Source organism: Sceloporus undulatus, chromosome 3 (genome assembly GCF_019175285.1).
Source record: "Sceloporus undulatus isolate JIND9_A2432 ecotype Alabama chromosome 3, SceUnd_v1.1, whole genome shotgun sequence".
In the NCBI taxonomy this organism is placed as follows: Eukaryota; Metazoa; Chordata; class Lepidosauria; order Squamata; family Phrynosomatidae; genus Sceloporus; species Sceloporus undulatus.
In genome coordinates, this window is record NC_056524.1 from 273,627,298 (window position 1) to 273,646,161 (window position 18,864).

General features: G+C 44.2%; 2 protein-coding genes across 2 annotated transcripts in view; both read right to left on the minus strand.

Annotated features, from left to right (window-relative positions):
• Window positions 1-12,512, minus strand: part of CAPN10 (calpain 10) — a 28,292-nt gene extending 15,780 nt beyond the window's left edge. The window contains exons 1-8 of the mRNA XM_042458560.1: window positions 12,339-12,512; window positions 11,282-11,353; window positions 8,214-8,414; window positions 7,159-7,290; window positions 4,650-4,846; window positions 3,021-3,238; window positions 2,665-2,806; window positions 64-230 (exon numbers count right to left, since the gene is read on the minus strand). Coding sequence (XP_042314494.1) covers window positions 64-230; window positions 2,665-2,806; window positions 3,021-3,238; window positions 4,650-4,846; window positions 7,159-7,290; window positions 8,214-8,375 — 1,018 coding nt within the window. The 5' untranslated portion in view covers window positions 8,376-8,414; window positions 11,282-11,353; window positions 12,339-12,512. The remainder of the gene's footprint in view (window positions 1-63; window positions 231-2,664; window positions 2,807-3,020; window positions 3,239-4,649; window positions 4,847-7,158; window positions 7,291-8,213; window positions 8,415-11,281; window positions 11,354-12,338) is intronic.
• A 5,254-nt stretch (window positions 12,513-17,766) lies between these two features.
• The window catches only part of RNPEPL1 (arginyl aminopeptidase like 1), a 44,150-nt gene continuing 43,052 nt past the window's right edge, over window positions 17,767-18,864 (minus strand). The window contains exon 12 of the mRNA XM_042458189.1: window positions 17,767-18,324. Within this exon, the coding sequence (XP_042314123.1) occupies window positions 18,052-18,324 (273 nt within the window). The 3' untranslated portion in view covers window positions 17,767-18,051. The remainder of the gene's footprint in view (window positions 18,325-18,864) is intronic.

Consider the following 18,864-nt stretch of genomic DNA (forward strand, 5'->3'; position numbering starts at 1 on the left):
AAAGTTGGGGGTCGTCTTATACGCCCAGTCGTCTTATACACCGGAAAATACGGTACATCTTACCAGTGTAAAGGCTTTGCAGCTGCCCTTCTTCCGTAATCGGGTACCCGGTGATGATCTCATCAAATTCGGCAAAAAATTCCTCCTCTTCTACCCAGAATTCTCCTTCCTGGATCTGGGACAACAGTTCTGTAGCAACCACTGGGTCTAGCTGGCTCCATCCAGGTCCCCTGGGATACAAAGGTAACAAAACAATCAAGGCAGATAGTTACTGCGATTCCTGGTGGCGCAGGGGTTAAATGTCTGTCCTGCAGCCACTCACTCACAAACCATAAGGTTGCGAGTTCAAAACCAGCAAAGGGCTCAAGCTCGACTCAGGCTTGCATCCTTCCGAGGAGGTCGCTAAAATGAGTCCCCAGATTGTTGGGGGCAATTGGCTTACAGTTGGAAACTGCTTAGGGAGTGCTTAAGTGCACTGATAAGCGGTATAGAAATGTACTTGCTATTGCAGGAATGACTGGACTGAAAGTCCCAGCAGGCCTTGCCAACACAGCCGATGGTGAGGAAGACTGGAAGTTGCTGGGAGGGCCACATGATTCCCAACTTCGATGTTGCACCAAATACAGTACAAGAGGACAGATCCCTGCCCTCAAGGGGCTCGCAACCTAAGAAATGGCCCATGGAGGAATTTCACTGGCAAAACTCCACATTACACCAGCGGTTGTACTTTTTACAAACTTGTGTAAGGAGATAATTAGTGCCCGCTTACATAAGAAGTTCCCCTTAGTCCCACAGTGCAGCCACACTTAGTTAAGTGTGCAGCCACAACCACAACCTCAAACAGCAACCTATTTATTTATTCATTATTTTATTAATTTGTATCCTGTTGGGACCCAACTAAAAAGGTACAAATATATAATTAAAAACATGCAAAAGTGGCAATTAAAATGGAATTAAAATACAGTCGGCCCTTCCCCATTTGCAGCCTTGACTTTTGCGGATCTGATTATACATGGATTTGGTTAATCTGTCTCTCTAGGAATCTCTAGTTCCTCCAACATGACTCTATGGTCAACATCCACCAGAAGTCATGCTGGAGGACCCAGAGATTCCTAGAGAGAACACTTCTCTAGGCATTTGTAGGCCCTCCAGCCCAATTCTATGGTTACCTTCTGGCAGATGTTGACCACAGAGTTGTGCTGGAGGGTTAGAGGTTGCTAGAGAGGTGGTCTCTCAGATAGAGTTTTTGCCCTTTGCGGTTCTTCCACTTTCATGGGGGTCTTCCGCTCCTAACTCCAGCGAATGTGGAAGGCCCACTGGATTGCAAAATTGATACAGATATATCCCAGAACTGCCTGCTGGCTTCCATGTCAGTGGGACAATTAATCCACTCCAGGTCTTAAGCTAAACTTAAAGGAGCTCTCCAAGGTAACATAGCTTATCACCAAAACAGGTTCAGCACTCCAGACAATTCCTTTAAATAAATCTCTATTATTTTCCCCCTCAAGATTTACTGGATCTTCTATTACAGACATGCTACTTCTTCCAATGCTGACGCTGTTAACAAAAATATATTATCCAAGCAAAGGACAAGGAGGAAGAGATGCGGGCTTTGTGGACAAAACAGACTTTGCCAACAGGAGCATTTTTTATCAGCTGTTTTGTTAACTGAGGTTTGCTGGTACACTGGTCACTCACAAACTGATAAATCTGGCTGCTATGGAGAGATTACTGTACTTAACAGGCCAAGAAGCAAAAAGCCAAGAATGACTTTTTACTCAAAGCAGTGGTTTCCCAACTTCAATTTTGACTCACAAAAGCCCCAAGGCAGCATGACCAACTGTAAGGGATTATGGGAGTTGTAATTCAGCAAACTTTAGGAAGCTAGGGGTCAGAAATCATACATATAGGGGCCAGGAACAATCAGCCCAAAGGGATTTTGCTGGTAAATATACAGCTGTCTTTCTGTATCCACAGATTCAATCATCCATGCTTGAAAATGTTTGGGTTTTTTTAATTCCAACAGCAAATCTTGATTTTATATAAGGGATACTATTTAACTACACCTCTGTATATAATGGGACTTGAGTATCTATGGGTTTTGGCATCCACAGGGGGCCCTAGAAGCAAACCCCAATGAATACCAAGGGCCTGTTGCATAGTCTTTTCCACAATCTTCTAAAGAAGGGAAGCAGAATAGCCCAAACACTGCTTTAGTGCCAGTCATAATAGAACTTTCACCAAATACTCAACTTGCTTTCTCTTCTCATGTCAGACTTCAGAGATTTCCAGTTTCTACTGTATGAATGGAATCTGGTGCAGCCAGCAAGAACACTCAAGATTCAACTAAGCAAACTCACACATATATAGTCACCTCTCCTTTTTTTTGCAGAAGATCCATTTGGATCCCCCCCCCCTCAAAATGAAAAATCAGCAACATTCAAGCCCCATTGGCTTGAATGGCAGCGCACGCCTGGGGGTACCCACGTGTGCATGCCGCAGACTCATGGCCCATTTTGTCCTCTCCATTTGCTGCTCATGAATGGACAAGGGACACAAATCCCAAGTCCACAAAAACAAAGGGGCAACTCTGTGTGTGTGTGTGTGTGTGTGTGTGTGTAAATAATCCCAAGGAAGATGGTTCCTAAAGGACAGGTGACTCACCCCTCCCTCCAAGGCCCCTTCCAACAGCGTCTCCCCCAGGGGTTGCGTATCCTCAATAAGATAATATCCTTCCTGGACACTTTGGAGAGGTCTTGCATGTCGACAACAATGAAGGCATGGAACTCCCCCAGTTCACTGGTCCCTGGCACGAAGAAAAGGGAAACTCCATCAGAAAATGATCCAAGGTTCAGTTCCATCCATAACACAGACATGCATGCAGAGTGGGCAGGCTGGGCTCTTCCAGGTCAGTGGGGTGATGGAAGTGTCCACTCCAGATTTTTACACTTAACTTTATAGGAGCTGCCCAAGGAGCAGAATCCACGGTGCAACCCCCATATCCACAGGGGATCGATTACCTTGCCGAGAGCTGAAGACAGAGCAGCTCATCACACATTTCTCCTTCAGGTTCATGAGTCTCCTAAAGACCGATTTCTCCAAGACTTTGCCTGCCCGCTCCCTTTCGGTGCTTCGGCCAAGGTCTTTTAGGGCCCACCTTTCTGCTAAACCTCCGGTCAGGTCCACAAGCGCATCTGCAACCTGGCCGGCCCAGAGCTGCTCGTAAGAGCCATGTACCCTAGAAAGGCATAGGCCAAAACAACAGAACAAAGTGAAATTGCCAAGCCACATCAGTATGTTGAAGGAAGAAGGAAAGCCTTCTTTCCTGACGGGACCAACTTCAGCTGGTGAGAAAAATACAGAAGCCCTTGACAATATAAGGAATAACCATATTCTAGCCTGTGGAATCTCAACTTTGAAGGAATATCCAGGGCTAGGGAGCAGTGGTAATTTTGGGGTTACTCCTTCTCCTACTCTGGATTAAATTTTTTTCTTAATGCTACTCCTACTCCTGTAATAACCTCTTATTCCTTTAACTCATTCCTACTCAACAGCCCTGGGGAAAAGCCACCTGTGCATGGAAGTGTCCCTCTTTGCCTCCCAGTCCCTTCCCCAGTGCAATATAATAAAACTGTTTTTTGATGTCTGTATGTACAATACAACAACAGGAATAAGGAGTAACAAATACAAATACTCCTGTAAAAACCTCTTACTCTTTTACTCCTCAGCCCTGGGAATATCACAGAATACAAAGTGAGGATTGTCCACCATGCCATTATATTTCTAGTTCCTTTGTATGGTTTGCAAAAACTGAACAGTGAAGAAATCTGACAGATAAAAAACCCCAACTCATTTTAAATGCAGAGCTGGTGCAAAGTTTGATAGATACAATGGATTTGACCTATCTGAGACCAAATGGAGCCCAAATTCTCTCTAGGGTGTGTCCACACTGCAGAAATAATACAGTTTGACACCGCTTAAACCTCCATGGCCCCATCCTGTGAAGTCCATTGTCTTGTCCTGACCTGGGTGGTTTTCATTAGCTTTTTGGGTGGGTCTTGATTGTTTTTCAGGACTGGTAACCAAATTTTGTACACTTTAAGGGATTCTTCTTTCCTGTTGAAGTTGTTTAGGTGTTTGTGGATTTCCATGGCTTCCCTTTGCATTCTGACCTGATAGTTGTTGGCATGGTCCAGAATTTCAGTGTTTTTAAACAGCATTTTATGCCCAGGTTGGTTTATAACACTGGTTTGGCTCCCAGTCCTGAAAAACACCAAAATCAAGACCCAGCAAAATAGTAATGAAAACCAGCCAAGGAAAAGGGTTCCCCAGCAGACAATGGGCCACTAATTAAATAGACACAATCCCTTATTGCCTATCCTCCCACCCAGAGGCCTTGCCATCCGACAACAGAACAATACACAGATTAACTTCTAAACCACTCCTCCCAACCATGGGTCACACACACACACACCTCACTCACTTCTATGCCAGCATTCTCTGAAGATGCTAGCCACAGATGCTGTGGAATCAACTCTTCTAGAACATGGCCACACAGCCCAAAAAACCCACAAAAAACTATGGATGCCAACCATGAAAGCCTACAACTTCACAATTATTAATACTGCCTGTAAAAGCAAAACACATACTTGGCATAAGCTTTTTCTAGCAGGGGAAGCCAAAAGACATCCTCCGTCTGGCACTGGGAGAAGCAGAGTTTGCCTCCCAAGCAAGGCAGGCGGTCATCTATGGTGACCTCCACCCAGTGGCCAAACTGCCAGACGCGGCAAGTGAAGCAGCCTCTGTACTTCTCATCTCTCCAGCTGGGCTGACCAGGAGGTATCACCTGTGGAGAACAGAACAGGTGGCAAAGACAGAAGGGGTCAGGGTTGGCACATCATCATCGTCATCATATTTATATCCCACCTTCCTCTCAATATAGGGACTCAAGGCAGTTAGGAAAATTTAAAACAGTCGAAGTTAAAACAATTCAAAGCATTAGAATTACAAATTTTAAATAACAAGTAAACAATTTTAAAATGTTAAAAACATTCCATGTTAAAATTTAAAAACTCTATATAAAACTCTTAATTTATTTTTCTGACTGATTTATACCCCACCTTTCTCCCAAATTGGACTCAAAGCTGCTTACCAAACCAATTTAAAACCGATCTAGATGTAGATATAGATCTACATTTAATTTACGATAAATTACGTTCCCAGGCATTGCGTGAACATTATTTGGTATTTGACGCTTTTAATTTGTTGCCTGTTTTATTGAACCCTTTCCTGTATTGTTATGTATTATTTATATGTATTATGCTATTATTTCTTAGATTGTATGCCATGGGCAGGTTTACTCTTATCTATCTTATTGTTTGTATGTACAGCACTGTACAAATCTACAGCGCTATATAAATAAAGCATAACAACAACAACAACAACAACAATAATAATAATAATAGAAGCAACAGGAAAACAAAAGGTGCTGTGATATGTATAACATGTATAATTAGGGGGTTAAGAACTTGATTTATCTATTATTTCGTCACAAATGGTTTGCAGTAATTCATAGAATCATAGAATCATAGAGTTGGAAGAGACCACTAGGGCCCTGATCCAGTCCAATCCCCTTCTGCCATGCAGGAAATCCAAATCAAAGCATCCCTGACAGATGGCCATCCAGCCTCTGTTTAAAGACCTCCAAGGAAGGAGACTCTATCACCCTCCGAGGAAGAAGTGCATTCCATTGTCGAACAGCCCTTACTCTCAGGAAGTTCCTCCTAATGTTCAGGTGGAATCTCTTTTCCTGGAGCTTGCATCCATTGTTCTGGGTCCTGTTCTCTGGAGCAGCAGAAAACAAGCTTGCTCCCTCTTCAATATGACATCCCTTCAAATATTTAAACAGGGCTCTCATATCACCTCTTAACCTTCTTTTCTCCAGGCTAAACATCCTCAGCTCCCTAAGTCGTTCCTCATAGGGCATGGTTTCCAGACCTTTCACCAATTCAGTACAGAAGTGACTTGTATGTAACTTCTAGGTAACTATACCTTCTATATAATCATATAACATGAAAATAACTTTGTGGTTTATAGTCCTTAAAGAAGGGAAACTTGAAGGATAAGACAGAGGTATAGAAAGAAATTGAGAAAATTAAAAGGGATGTAAGTCTTAGAAGAAAAAGACCTCAGAAGAGATGAGAGGAAGTATTATATGTGTATCTGTATTTTACGTTTTTTAATCATTTGTTATGTTTATATCATGTTATGTATTGTAGTGTTAGTGTTCTGTTGTGGTTTATGTGTTTGGAATAAAAATAACTATATAAAACAAAACAAAACAAATTTAAAACACTCCATTTTTAGAGCAATATGGAGTAAGTTTTCCACTCTTATCAAGGAAAAATCTTTGGCGATGTTTTTGAAAGACTGGGAGCCTTTGGCTGACTTCTGGCGGAAAAAATGAAAAGAACATGTCAACCACGAGGTTCAAAAACTGCGGCGAAGGGGGAGACGCTTATAGGAAACCTTCTTTCGCAATTGGAGAAGTGAGAATTTGGCATTGCGAGTTATAGCCATCGTAACCAAAGCCAGAATGTAAATATTTATTCATTTGTTCATTTTATATTTTTTTTGCCTTTGCTTTTTCCTTCTATCCTTTGTTTGTCATTCTGTTTGTTTTTGTTAATGATTTTGTTTGTATATTTTTAAGTAGTTACATTTCTATAATAAAAAATACATTTAAGCCACCAAGGCACCAGATGCCATCTGATCTTGGAAGCTAATCGGGGTCAGCCCTGGTTATTACTTGGATGGGAGACCATCAATCGATACAAGATGCTAATGGGCTACATTTCAGAGCAAGGAACTGGCAAAACCACCTCCAAAGAGTCCTTGCCTACGAAAACCGTATGAATTTCACCATCAATAGGTGACTTGAAGGCACATCCACGCATCCACATGTGTTAAAAAAGGGAATCATTTGAAGGCACACAACAAGAACAAATCCCTCGGAACACTATTCTTTATTTTAAAAAATACCGTGCATTTTTCTTAGCACAGAAATGTTGCTGCTCTGCCCAAATGTACAACATGGACCTGATCCAGAATAACAAGTATGGCCCTGACACAAGGAAAAAGTCAAATGTCTTCCCATACCTTGGCTAAAAGGTATTTACTCTTCTGTAAAGCGGCACAAGCGCACAGGAACCAGCAATCTCCCAGCATCCCTTGCTTGACTTGCCATTCGTAATGATTGTCTGAAAACAAGCGAGGTAGAGAGCAAATCTCCTGGCAGGGAAAAAGAAGAGCAAAGGTTTACAAAGGAAACACTGTCACGTCTTTTATCCATTCTTATTTTTTTGCAAAGGAGTAAATCTGGGTTCGGGATTAAACAGCCAGACCCGAAGGACAGAGGCAGCTTTGCATTATCTCAGCTGTGGCTAGCAACTTCCACAATACTGGGATGATGAGCCTGCTTCATGTTTCAGTCTGCATTTTAAAGGAAGTATCCAAAGTATTAAGCCTCTCCCCAAAATAAGCTCAGCAACTAGGAAACTACCATCCAATAAAATCTAGGTTGCCACCTAATTGCCATGTCTGATGCACAGTGTGCCCGCATCATACACACGACAGAAGAACAATGGCACACGTCACGCCGCATGCACGAGCCCCATTGTTTTCAATGGGGCTCAAGCATACATGGTATTTGCCTTACGCCAGGAGGGGTGTCTGGAACAGGTCCCCTGCATAAGGAAAGGGCACACTGTATAAGCCCATGGAGCACTACTTTCCTTTCTCTTATTCTTATCTCTTTCCCGCCTCTCCTCGAGGCGGGATACAGCACGTTAAAATACAAAACACAATTAAAAACATACAAACCAACAGTTAAAATACAATACTATAAACATTATTAAAATACAGTCGCCCCTCTGAACTTGTGGATCTGGGATCCGCGACCTTGAATACTCACGGAGGGGCAACCTTGTTATTTCCAATAATGCGTGCCCCACATGCGCCGCATTCAAGCCTATGGGGCTTGGATATGCATGAGCCTCCATTTTCGCGGGGTGGTTGGAATGGAACTGGGTCCTTCGATCCTGACACGCTAATTCTTTGCCCATCCTTATCCTGAGAGCACTGGTGATGCATTTGTGACATATATTTGATGTGCCTCGGACCACTCCCAAACACCACATCGGTCAGAAACAAACCTGAGGTCTCAGCCAACAAATCTCTCCTCGGAAATGAGCCAGTGGAGTCGAGTAGTTAAAAAAAAGGGAGTCATCATTCGCTGGAAAGGAGAGGTCCTTGTAAAGGTCTCCCTTGACCTCCGTCAGCACCCTGTCTCCCAGCATCTTCCGTAAAGCGGTCATTTGCAGTGACTTCCAAAACCACAGGACTCTGATTTAAGTCTGCAAAGCATATTAAGATGGGTAGGGATGAAATGGGATGAATATTACAGGAGTTACTTAATACTGCAAGTTCAGCATTTAGAAATAGAGCTTAGGCATCTAACCCTAGCAAAGGAATGCAAACTGAGAGGTCATTCAGATGTCATTTTCTTTAGCGTGACGATATGAATCATCTCCCTCATGCATTCCGGGTTTCTTATTCACACTATGAAACCGCATCAATCTGCATCTCCTCGAGTTTGGTTGTTCACATGCGCAAGCATTCGGATAAACATGGGGTCGACAAATCAAATGCTTTCAGAACATGTTCAAGGCATGCAGAGTTTTATTTCGGGGCTATTCACAACGGTAATTCACACTACCAACAAAGCAGATCTTTTCCAATAAATGAAAGGGAAACCCGATATCGATTATCCCAGATTAAGTGGGGGGGGGGTTTGGCGGCCAACCCACTCCCAAATATAATCAGGTGCGTTTGGGATGTATGTGAACAATGGAGATTGAACAGGGATTCATCCCGGATTATTTTCACAGTGTGAATAACCCCACAGCAAACAGAAATGTTCTAGGAGCAGACAATTTTCACCGTCTCAGTCTCTGCAGAATTCAAAGACATAGCCATGTTAGTCTGTAGAATCAGTATGTAGAGCGATCTTGTAGCACCTTTGAGACGAACTAAAGGAAAAAAACGGGCAGCATGAGTTTTTGTAGACTAAAGTCTACTTCCTCAGATGCCTTTAGCTCTGTCTCTGCAGTGCTAGCAATTTGGGGAGCAAAGGGATCTTTCATTGGGAGAAGAGACAATTTTTATGTATGGGGAGTAGTGCCTTCATTTCCCCTACTCTCTCATAGATAGAACAAAAGGCAGAGAGCCAGGGAGGGCTGCTGTTTTCAAAGGTCTTCCAGTTCTTCTTAAGTTCTTTAGGAGGAAGACAAAGGAAAGACCTCAGCATGAGACTTAAAATGGTGAGGCTTCTGGAGAAGATAGGACTTTGGAGAAGTCCTGTGCTGTCTTCCTCCTATATTCGAGCGTGATTTCACAGATGTGAAATCGAAGGCTTTCACGGCCGGCATTCCTAACTTTTTGTGGGTTTTTTGGGCTCTGTGGCCATGTTCTGTAAGTGTTCATTCCTGGCATTTTTCCAGCATCTGTGGCTGGCATCTTCAGAGAATGCTGGCATGGAAGAGAGTGGGGTATATACAGTAGAGTCTCAGTTAACCAAAGCCCCTCGCCTCCCCCCTCCCTCCTTCTTCCTCCCTTCCCTCGTTCCCTACTTACCTTCGCCGAGTCCTCTCCTGCCCTGCCTCCCTTCCCTTCCCCTCAAAGGACTCTGAAGAGACCTTTGGAGTAAAGAGGAGGTCCGGGAAGAGGAAGACTGGCCAGGGAGCCCACTGAGAGAGAGGGCAGGCCTGGGAAAGAGAGGTCTGGGCCCATGCCGAGGCCTCTCCCTCCCGGCTTCTCTTTCCTCTTTCCTCTCCCCAGATTCTCAGGAGTCCGTTCGAGGGGAGGAAAGACCCGGGTGCTCAGCCTGGCTTGTCCTCCGCGGCTTGCCTCCCCTCCCAAGGGAGCCCAAGGACTCCCTCGGGAGGGAAGGGGCCAAGCCCCGCCGGCGCTAGCTTTCCCTCAGCTGGAAGGGTGCTCCATGGAGCTCCCTTTGAACTGAGGGAAGCCAGGCCACTGAGGAGGGGACTCTGGCCTTGGCCCAGTCCCCTCCCTGGCAGCTTGCAGCTCTGTGGAGCTCCCTTCAAGCGGAGGGAAACCTCATTGGATTATCCGACATTTTCGGTCATCCGACAATCAGTCGGCCCCGTTTATGTCGGCTAATCGAGAGTTTACTATAGACTCTTGGTTGAGAGGAAGCACTATGCATACTGATCTGTGTATTGTTCTGTTGTTGAAATGGAAGAACTCGGGAAATCTATTTAAGGAATGCTCCACCGTCTGCTGGCAACCCCCCCCTGACCCTGCGGGGTTTCCATTTGCATTTGCTGGGTCTTGATTTTGGGGGGTTTCAGGACTGGTAGCCAAACTTTGCTAACTTTAAGGGTTTCTTCTTTCCTGTTGAAGTTGTCTAGGTATTTGTGGGTTTCAACGGCTTCCCTGTGCATTCTGACCTGATAGTTGTTGGCATGGTGCAGAATTTCAGTGTTTTCAAATAGCATTTTATGCTGAGGATGGTTTATGATGTGTTCTGCTGCTGCTGAAGTTTCTGGCTCCCAGTCCTGAAAAACACCAAAATCAAGACCCAGCAAATGCAAATGAAAACCAGCCAGAGTCAGGGGAGCTTCCCAGCAGACAAGGGACCACTAATTAAACAGACACATCTCCTCTTTGCATATCCTCAGAGCCTGAGTCCTCGCCATTCAACAACAGAACAATACACAGATTAACATGGAAATCACTCCTCCCAAACCAGGGCCACACAGTGTGTGTGTGCGTGTGTGTGCGTATTATACCCAACTCTTTTCCATGCCAGCATTCGCTGAAGATGCCAGTGAAACGTCAGGAATAAACTCTTCCAGAACATGGACACATCGCCCGAAAAACCCACAGAAAACTATGATTTCACAGATCTTCGTCTCCTTTTAGGCTGTTTCTGCCGCTTGGCATCGCTTTAGCTGCCATGGCTCAATGCAATGGAATCCTAAGTTTTGTAGTTTGTTGTAGCAGCAGAACTATGGATTTCTGGGATTTGTAGTCCACTGCGGCCGCAGAGGCCTCTGACAGGGGAGGCTCAATATCTCCCAAAACTACAAATCCCAGGTTTCCAAAGCATTGCACCATGGCAGCTACAGTAGTGCCAAACTGCATTATTTCTGCCAGTGAAGATGCAGCCTTAATCTACACAGAAGAGTAAGTTGCTTACCATGCTTCTACTTCCTCTTCCTCACTTTTAGCAGCAATCTCCTTCAGATATCATAGTCAACTCATGAAGAACCTGCCAAGTAAGAGAGACAGATATAGATATATTAAATCAAGGTGGTAGAGGAAGAAGAAAAGAGGAATACATTCACTCAAAATGTTAAACTCAAAAGCCCAGCAAGGCTGCATCTGCACTGCAGAAATAACCCAGTTTGACACCACTTTAAAATAAATGGCTCAGTGCTATGGGGCTTGTAGTTTGTTGTGGCTCTCTCACAAAGAAGGCTAAAGGTTGCTCAAAACTATAAATCCTTTAATTCCGTACCAGTGAGCCACGGCAGTTAAAGTGATGTCAAACTGGATTGTTTCTGCAGTGCGGATGCAGCCTAAGAGATCTACACCTTTCTCAGTCGACACTGGACAGAATACTCCAGGAACAGTGTAGACGTAGACAGGTGTACTGGCAATAGCGCACAGTCAACTGCCAAAAATGCATGTGGCAAGTTGCAAGCATTGCATGCAAAAGTCATGCAACAAGTTGCAAAAATGCATGCAGTGAATGAAAAAAATTAGCACAACAAATTGCAAAAAACCCATGCGCAACAAGCTGCAAATGTTGCACTCAGTAAATTGCAAGGCATGCGTGCACAAACACATGCAGATAACAGCCAAAATTGCAAGCAATGTATTGCGAGAAGTGCATGCGGTAAATTACACCAAAAGAATTACATGCGATAAATTGAGGGGGAAATGTGTGCAGTGAATTGCAAACATTGCATGGGATAAACTGTGAAAAATGCACATGATAAATTGCAAGCATTGCACACAATAAATTGCAAACATCGCATGGGATGAATTGCAAAACCAATGCAGACGATAAACTGTAAACACTGCACGGGGTAAAATGCAAACATGGGATGAATTGCAAAAAGAATGCAGTTGATAAATTGCAAGCATTGCGTGGTATAAATTGTGAACATTGCATGGGATAAATTGCAAATATTGCATGCCAAGGTTGATAGCCAGCCATCGGCCAAAGGGCGACCCGCCTCAAAGCCCACCTTTGACCGAGGCAGCAGCCAGGGCTTCCCTGGTTTCTTCCAGAAAAGGCCTGGGCTGCATCTGATGCAGCCACAAGCAATGGCCAGCCTTTCCCTTCTCATAAAGCCAAAGGAGAGGATGATGGTCTGTGCATCCACCAGAGACAGAACACGAAGCAACCCTGGGCGCCTCCTTTCTAGCCAGGAAGACTACCACTCCCATCATGCCCTCCCATCATTCATTGCGGGCCAGGGAGGACTACACCTCCCAGCATGCCTTGGGGGGCTGCTTGCAATTGGATTTGCAAACTGTAGTCTCTCTTGGGAGGAGCTGCAATGGCTCTGCCTGGGAAGCATTGCCTTAAACACACTTTGCAACGAAAGTGCCTTGAGGCTTGCAAGCGGAGTTGGGTTCAGGGCTTAGCACTGGCTGCAAACAATCGCAGTGGTTTTTAAAGTGCTCAAAGCTACTTTTGACACTTCCAAGACAAGGTTTAAATCAAAGTTAGAAACAGCCCTACCTCCATTCCTATGACAGAGTCAGGGAAAGCTGTCCATGGACAGCCAGGTTTTAACTTGGGACAGTTGTTGTTGTTGTTGTTGTTCCTTGGGAGAACTTACAAACCACATGAATATCTCCTGGCTCTTGGAAGAGTCTAAGAACCACATACAATTACATAAATGGAAACTGGCCAGAACTAAGAACTGACCAATTATTATTATTATATCACACTTTCTTCCAATTTAGGGACTCAAGGCGGCAAACGAGTACAAAACAATACAAAATATTAAAGTACATACATACAACATTAAAAAAAATAACCACTGAAACAACTTTAAAGATGAAATTGTTTTCACTATAAAGCCCTGGGCTTTATATATTAACATGTTTTCAACATTTTTATCTTTTTAAGCTATTTGATATTTTAACATGTAATTTATTTTTGCAGTAATTTAATTCTGCTTTAATGTACTATTATTGTATGCTTTTAATTGTACTGTTTTGGGGGTCTTTTAACGTTGTGAGCTGCCCTGAGTCCCAGTTTTGGGGAAAGGGTGGGATATAAATATGTGGTAGTGATGATGATGATGATAGCTTTCTTCTCTCCCATGAAGAGTAAGCGACCACTGTAAAGACCTGAAAGACCTGCCTCGCCTTGGAAACTTAGGGCAAGGGACATGATTTGCATCCTTTTGGACCTTGTTCTATCCCACTCTCACAATTGTGGAAATATACTTTCATAACCTGAGGCTTCAATATTACTCTGTACTCAATATTAATCTGTATAGTGTTGTGTGCTTTCAAGTCATTTCTAACTTATGGCAGCCCTAAGGCAAACCTCTGGAAACCATATCCTATGAGGAACGCCTTAGGGATCTGGGGTTGTTTAGCCTGGAGAAGAGAGGGTCAAGAGGTGATATGATAGCCTTGTTTAAATACTGGAAGGGATGCCATACTGAGGAGGGAGTAAGCTTGTTTTCTGCTACTCCAGAGAACACCTTCTTTGCCTCAGTCTTCTCAGAAAAGGCAAAGGGTGCTCAACCTGAGGATAATGGAGCAGAGGACAGAAAAGAGGAATTTCAGCACAGAATAAGAAGAGATAGTAGAGGAATACCTTGTTAATCTAAATGAATTTAAGTCTCTGGGACCAGATGAACTCCATCCAAGGGTATTAAAAGAACTGGCAAATGTAATATCGGAGCCATTGGCAATAATAGTCTTTGAAAACTCCTGCAAAACAGGAGAAATCCCAGCAGACTGGAGGAGGGCAAACATTGTCCCCATCTTCAAAAAGGGGAAAAAAGAGGATCCCAACAATTATCGTCCAGTTAGTCTGAGATCAGTACTAGGAAAGATTCTGGAGCAGATCATTAAACAGAGAGTCTGTGAACATCTAGAAGGCAATGCCATAATCACAAAAAGTCAACATGGGTTTCAGAGAAACAAGTCATGCCAGACAAACCTAATCTCTTTCTTTGATAAAATGACCATCTTGGTAGATGAAGGGAATGCTGTGGATGTAGTATATCTTGATTTCAGTAAGGCCTTTGACAAAGTTCCCCATGACATTCTTGCAAACAAGCTTGTAAAATGTGGGCTAAACAAAGGAACTGTTACATGGATTTGTAATTGGTTGACCGACCAAACACAAAGGCTGCTCAACAATGGCTCCTCTTCTTCATCCTGGAGAGAAGTGACCAGTGGGGTGTCCAGCGGGGCTCTGTCCTGGGCCCAGTGCTATTCAACATCTTTATCAATGACCTGGATGACAGAATTGGGAGCATACTTATCAAATTTGCAGATGACACCAAGTTAGGGGGAATAGCTAATACCCCAGAGGACAGGATCAAGATTCAAAATGACCTGAATAGACTAGAAAGCTGGGCCAAAGCTAACAAAATGAAATTCAACACGGAGAAATGTAAGGTATTGCACTTAGGGCGGAAAAATAAAATGCACAGATATAGGATTATGGGGGACACCTGGCTGAATGAAACTACGTGTGAAAGGGATCTAGGAGTCCAAGTAGACCACAAGTTGAACATGAGTCAACAGTGGGATGTGGCAGCTAACAAGGCCAATACGATTTTAGGCTGCATCAGTAGAAGTATAGTATCTAGATCAAGGGAAGTAATAGTGCCACTGTATTCTGCTCTGGTCAGGCCCCACCTGGAATAATATTGTGTCCAGTTCTGGGCACCACAATTCAAAAAGGACATTGAGAAACTGGAGCCATGTGTCCAAAGGAGGGCGACTAAAATGGTGAAAGGTCTGGAAACCATGCCCTATGAGGAACGACTTAAGGAGCTGGGGATGTTTAGCCTGGAGAAAAGAAGGTTAAGAGGTGATATGATAGCTCTGTTTAAATACTTGAAGGGATGTCATATTGAGGAGGGAGCGAGCTTGTTTTCTGCTGCTCCAGAGAACAGGACCCAGAACAAGCTGCAGGAAAAGAGATTCCACCTCAACATTAAGAAGAACTTCCTCAGAGTAAGGGCTGTTTGACAGTGGAACACACTGCTTCCTCGAAGTGTAATGGAGTCTCCTTCCTTGGAGGCTGTCTTTAAGCAGAGGCTGGATGGCCATCTGTGAAATGGGAGTGCTTTGATTGAGAGTTCCTGCATGGCAGAATGGGGTTAGACTGGATCAGGGCCCTTATGGTCTCTTCCAACTCTAGGATTTGATAATTTCTGCAGTGCAGAACAGATATCAGGCACATTTGTTTGACTCTTCAGTTACCCTTGGTACCCACAGACGTATCCTCTAGCACCATATTTTGAATGAGCTGACTCTCTTCCCATCCCAGAATCTCCTTGGCTTGGGATGGAGCTGGGAGTAAGAAATACCTGGAGAGCATACAGCAGAAAAGAAAAGAGGCAAACCACAAAGCTCCGAAAGTCACAAAGTTTAGTTTAATTTGACATTTCATCATTGATGTTATTGTAAGGCATCAATATGCATTTAAAAGGAATTTCCCACCAGGGTTACATACATTCTCCCAGAAAAAAAATCAAAACAGAATAAAACGGAGGCCTAAGGCAGCAGGAGGGCAAGACTAAGGGCTGGACCTGGGAGTCCGGTCGGCTGCATGCCAAAGATGGCCAATTCTTTGCCATGTTACAGAAGGAATTTGTAACTGTGTGGGTCTGGTTTTTTGGGGAGGGAAGGGGGACAATCCCTCACCAGATTCCCCACTATTTAAATCAAGTAAATCTTTATGAAAAAAGAAAAGAGCATCCTGACATTTCTAAGTATTTCATCACCCACAAAATATCTTTCTGAGGCCCAGGTTCATCATTGCTTCATCCCCCCCCCAAAAAATAATAATAAATAGTCAAAAAGTAGGGGACAGAGAGAAAGAGGTTAAGAGCAAGTAGCTCCACTTGCATCTGGTTGGAAAGGCCTTTTCTTTAATGGTGGACCTCAGCCTGAACTGCTTCATCTCTGCAATCCTGGACAAGACAAGAGCCATAGGAATTAACAACCTTGTTCTTCCCCTCCTCGATGGCTAATACTGTCCAGAATAACTCTTTTACTATAAAGGCAACTAGCACAACTTCCACAGATGTTTGGAGAAGCAGAATAGTGTGTGCCCAAATATGTAACAAACACATGGAGACCCTGAAGGACTTGCCTTCACTTCACAGGCCTACATTTCAGGATAAACTTAAAAGGCCAGAAGCATGTAAACTCACTCATGTTCCCACATAGTCTATATCCTTCAAAGATGTTCAACATTTCCAGCATACTCCTTGTCTTTTTTAAAAGGCTCCAGAACTATTTTGTTCAACCATCGGCTCCAATTCTTCCAAACTGCCCCCAACGAAAAATCCAAACTCAAGCCCTTTCCGCAGCACAAAACTCTGAGCCTCTATCATCTCCCTCAGCTTTGGCCATGGCTTTGACTGGTGCACCAACGCCACACGCAGAGCTACCTCTCCATTCATCTCTGATGGCTAGGAATGAGGCCAACTCCTCTGTCTCAGAAAGACGTTGCATAGTGTGTGTTTAATAACTGATAAAGAAATATTTTGGTGAACAGCAGTATGGATATGGATATATATATATATATATATATATATATATTGTTGATTAGCAAGATAAAGTTGACCCCAGGTTTGGCTTGAAAGAAGCTGCCTTTCAGATCCAACGCAGAATTGCAAAAATGTCTTTGGCAAGACACAAGACTATCTGGGCCGGAAGGAGACCTTTCTAAACGGAAATATTGATTTTCTTTCTTTTTGCCCTGTGTTGCTCCCAATGCTGGGAATGGAGGCAGCTTACTATTTGGTCCCAGTGCATCCACCAGGACCTTCTCCTGCACTGGCCTCTTGTACAATGAGCGCCTGTTGTACAACCCAGAAACGTAAATAGGAGGACTGCGCCTGCACTTGCTGGTACAGCCCATGTACTGATGTGCAAGAAGAAGCATGGTTAACCTATCGCCAGAGCTGTTTTCGGAGCCATGGCTCAGGCACCGGGGAAGGATGAGGCAAAGATCTGCAACAGAGCTGTAAAAAACTTGGCTCCAAGGCAACTTAGCAATGCTTGGAAATCAAGCTTCTCACCAAAGAGAAAGGCCAGGCAGAACAGAAACGCCGGAGGCTACCCAAGTCTCCCAACCTTTCACACCAAAGCCCCTCAATAAAAATCTTGAAACAGGTTACTCATTCCTCCGAATCCCCCACTCCCTGAATCGCACAACAAAGAGCACAAAGGAAAATGTGGTTCCCTCCAGCAACACACCACCACTTTCTTCCAGGTCTTTTGAAGAGACCACCTTCTCTGCAAAGCCCTGCCTCACCTTCAAATGTCCATGATCCTGATCCTCTTTTCTCCTTACTTCTGGGTGACTTTCTCTCTCCCTCTCCCTCCTACACTTTCTCTTTCTCAAGGCCTGGAAGGCAAGCCACCTGCCAGGTGCCCAAAACAGAACTCTTTTTCCCCCCTGCTCACAATGGACACCCTGGAATTCACATTCATGATGCCTCAAGTCAAAGGATCCGGCCTAAAACAGCTCCTGCTTGCAGCTATAATGAGATATATCCCTGATATCTGGCTGTGCAAATACGTCAGGCACCTGAAGGCACATCTGGGAAAATTTAAGAGGGAGGAGGCGATCATGGCATCCAGTCCCCTTGTAGTGGCACAAAAGGGGGAGCAGGACTTTCTTCATATTGCTTCATGCCTGCCTGCCCCTCCAGCTTCAAATGCCCAGCATGAGCTGGTGCGCTAAGCAGACACATTTACGTCCCTGAGAGAAATGGCAGCATGAACAGCTTCGGGGGACCTGTCCTCGTATCCAGTCACTGGGGCCTCTGCAACCACAGCCGCCGTGTCCAGAGCAAGGAGCGGGTTCAAGCCCTGTGTCAAGATCTGCTGGATGGTTTTCCGCAAGTTGGGGTGCAGCTGGTTCTGGGTCTGATAGAAAACCTCTAAGGCAAAGGACTTTAAGGTGCCAGTGCAGAGATCCTCGTACAACGGAATCGTGTACATCCGGGACATCTGTAACAGAACAAGTGGAGCATCATACAAAAGATTAGGAGGAGGACAACAACAACCATAAAGAATAACGATACAGGGAGTCTTGGTTTGAATCTGTCCTCTGCCTTGAAATCATCAGGTGGCCTTAGGCAAAGTACATTGAGAAAATGGAGCATGTCTAAAGGAGGGAGACCAAAATGGTGAAGGGTCTGGAAACCATGAAGCCCTCTGAGAAGAGACTTGGTAGCTGGGTATGTTTAGCCTGGAGAAGAGACGGTTAAAAAGTGACATGATGGCCCTGTTTAAATATGTGAAGGAATGTCATATTGAGGATGGAGCAAGCTTGTTTTCTGCTACTCCAGAGACTAGGACCCAGAGCAATGGATGCAAACTAGAGGAAAAGAGATTCAACCACAACATTAGGAGGCATTTCTTGACAGTAAGAGCTATTGGACAGTGGAAGATACTGCTGCTTTGGAGTTTGGTGGAGTATCCTTCTTTGGAGGTTGTTAAACAGAGGCTGGATGGGCATCTCTCAGGTGTGCTTTTATTGTGTCTTCC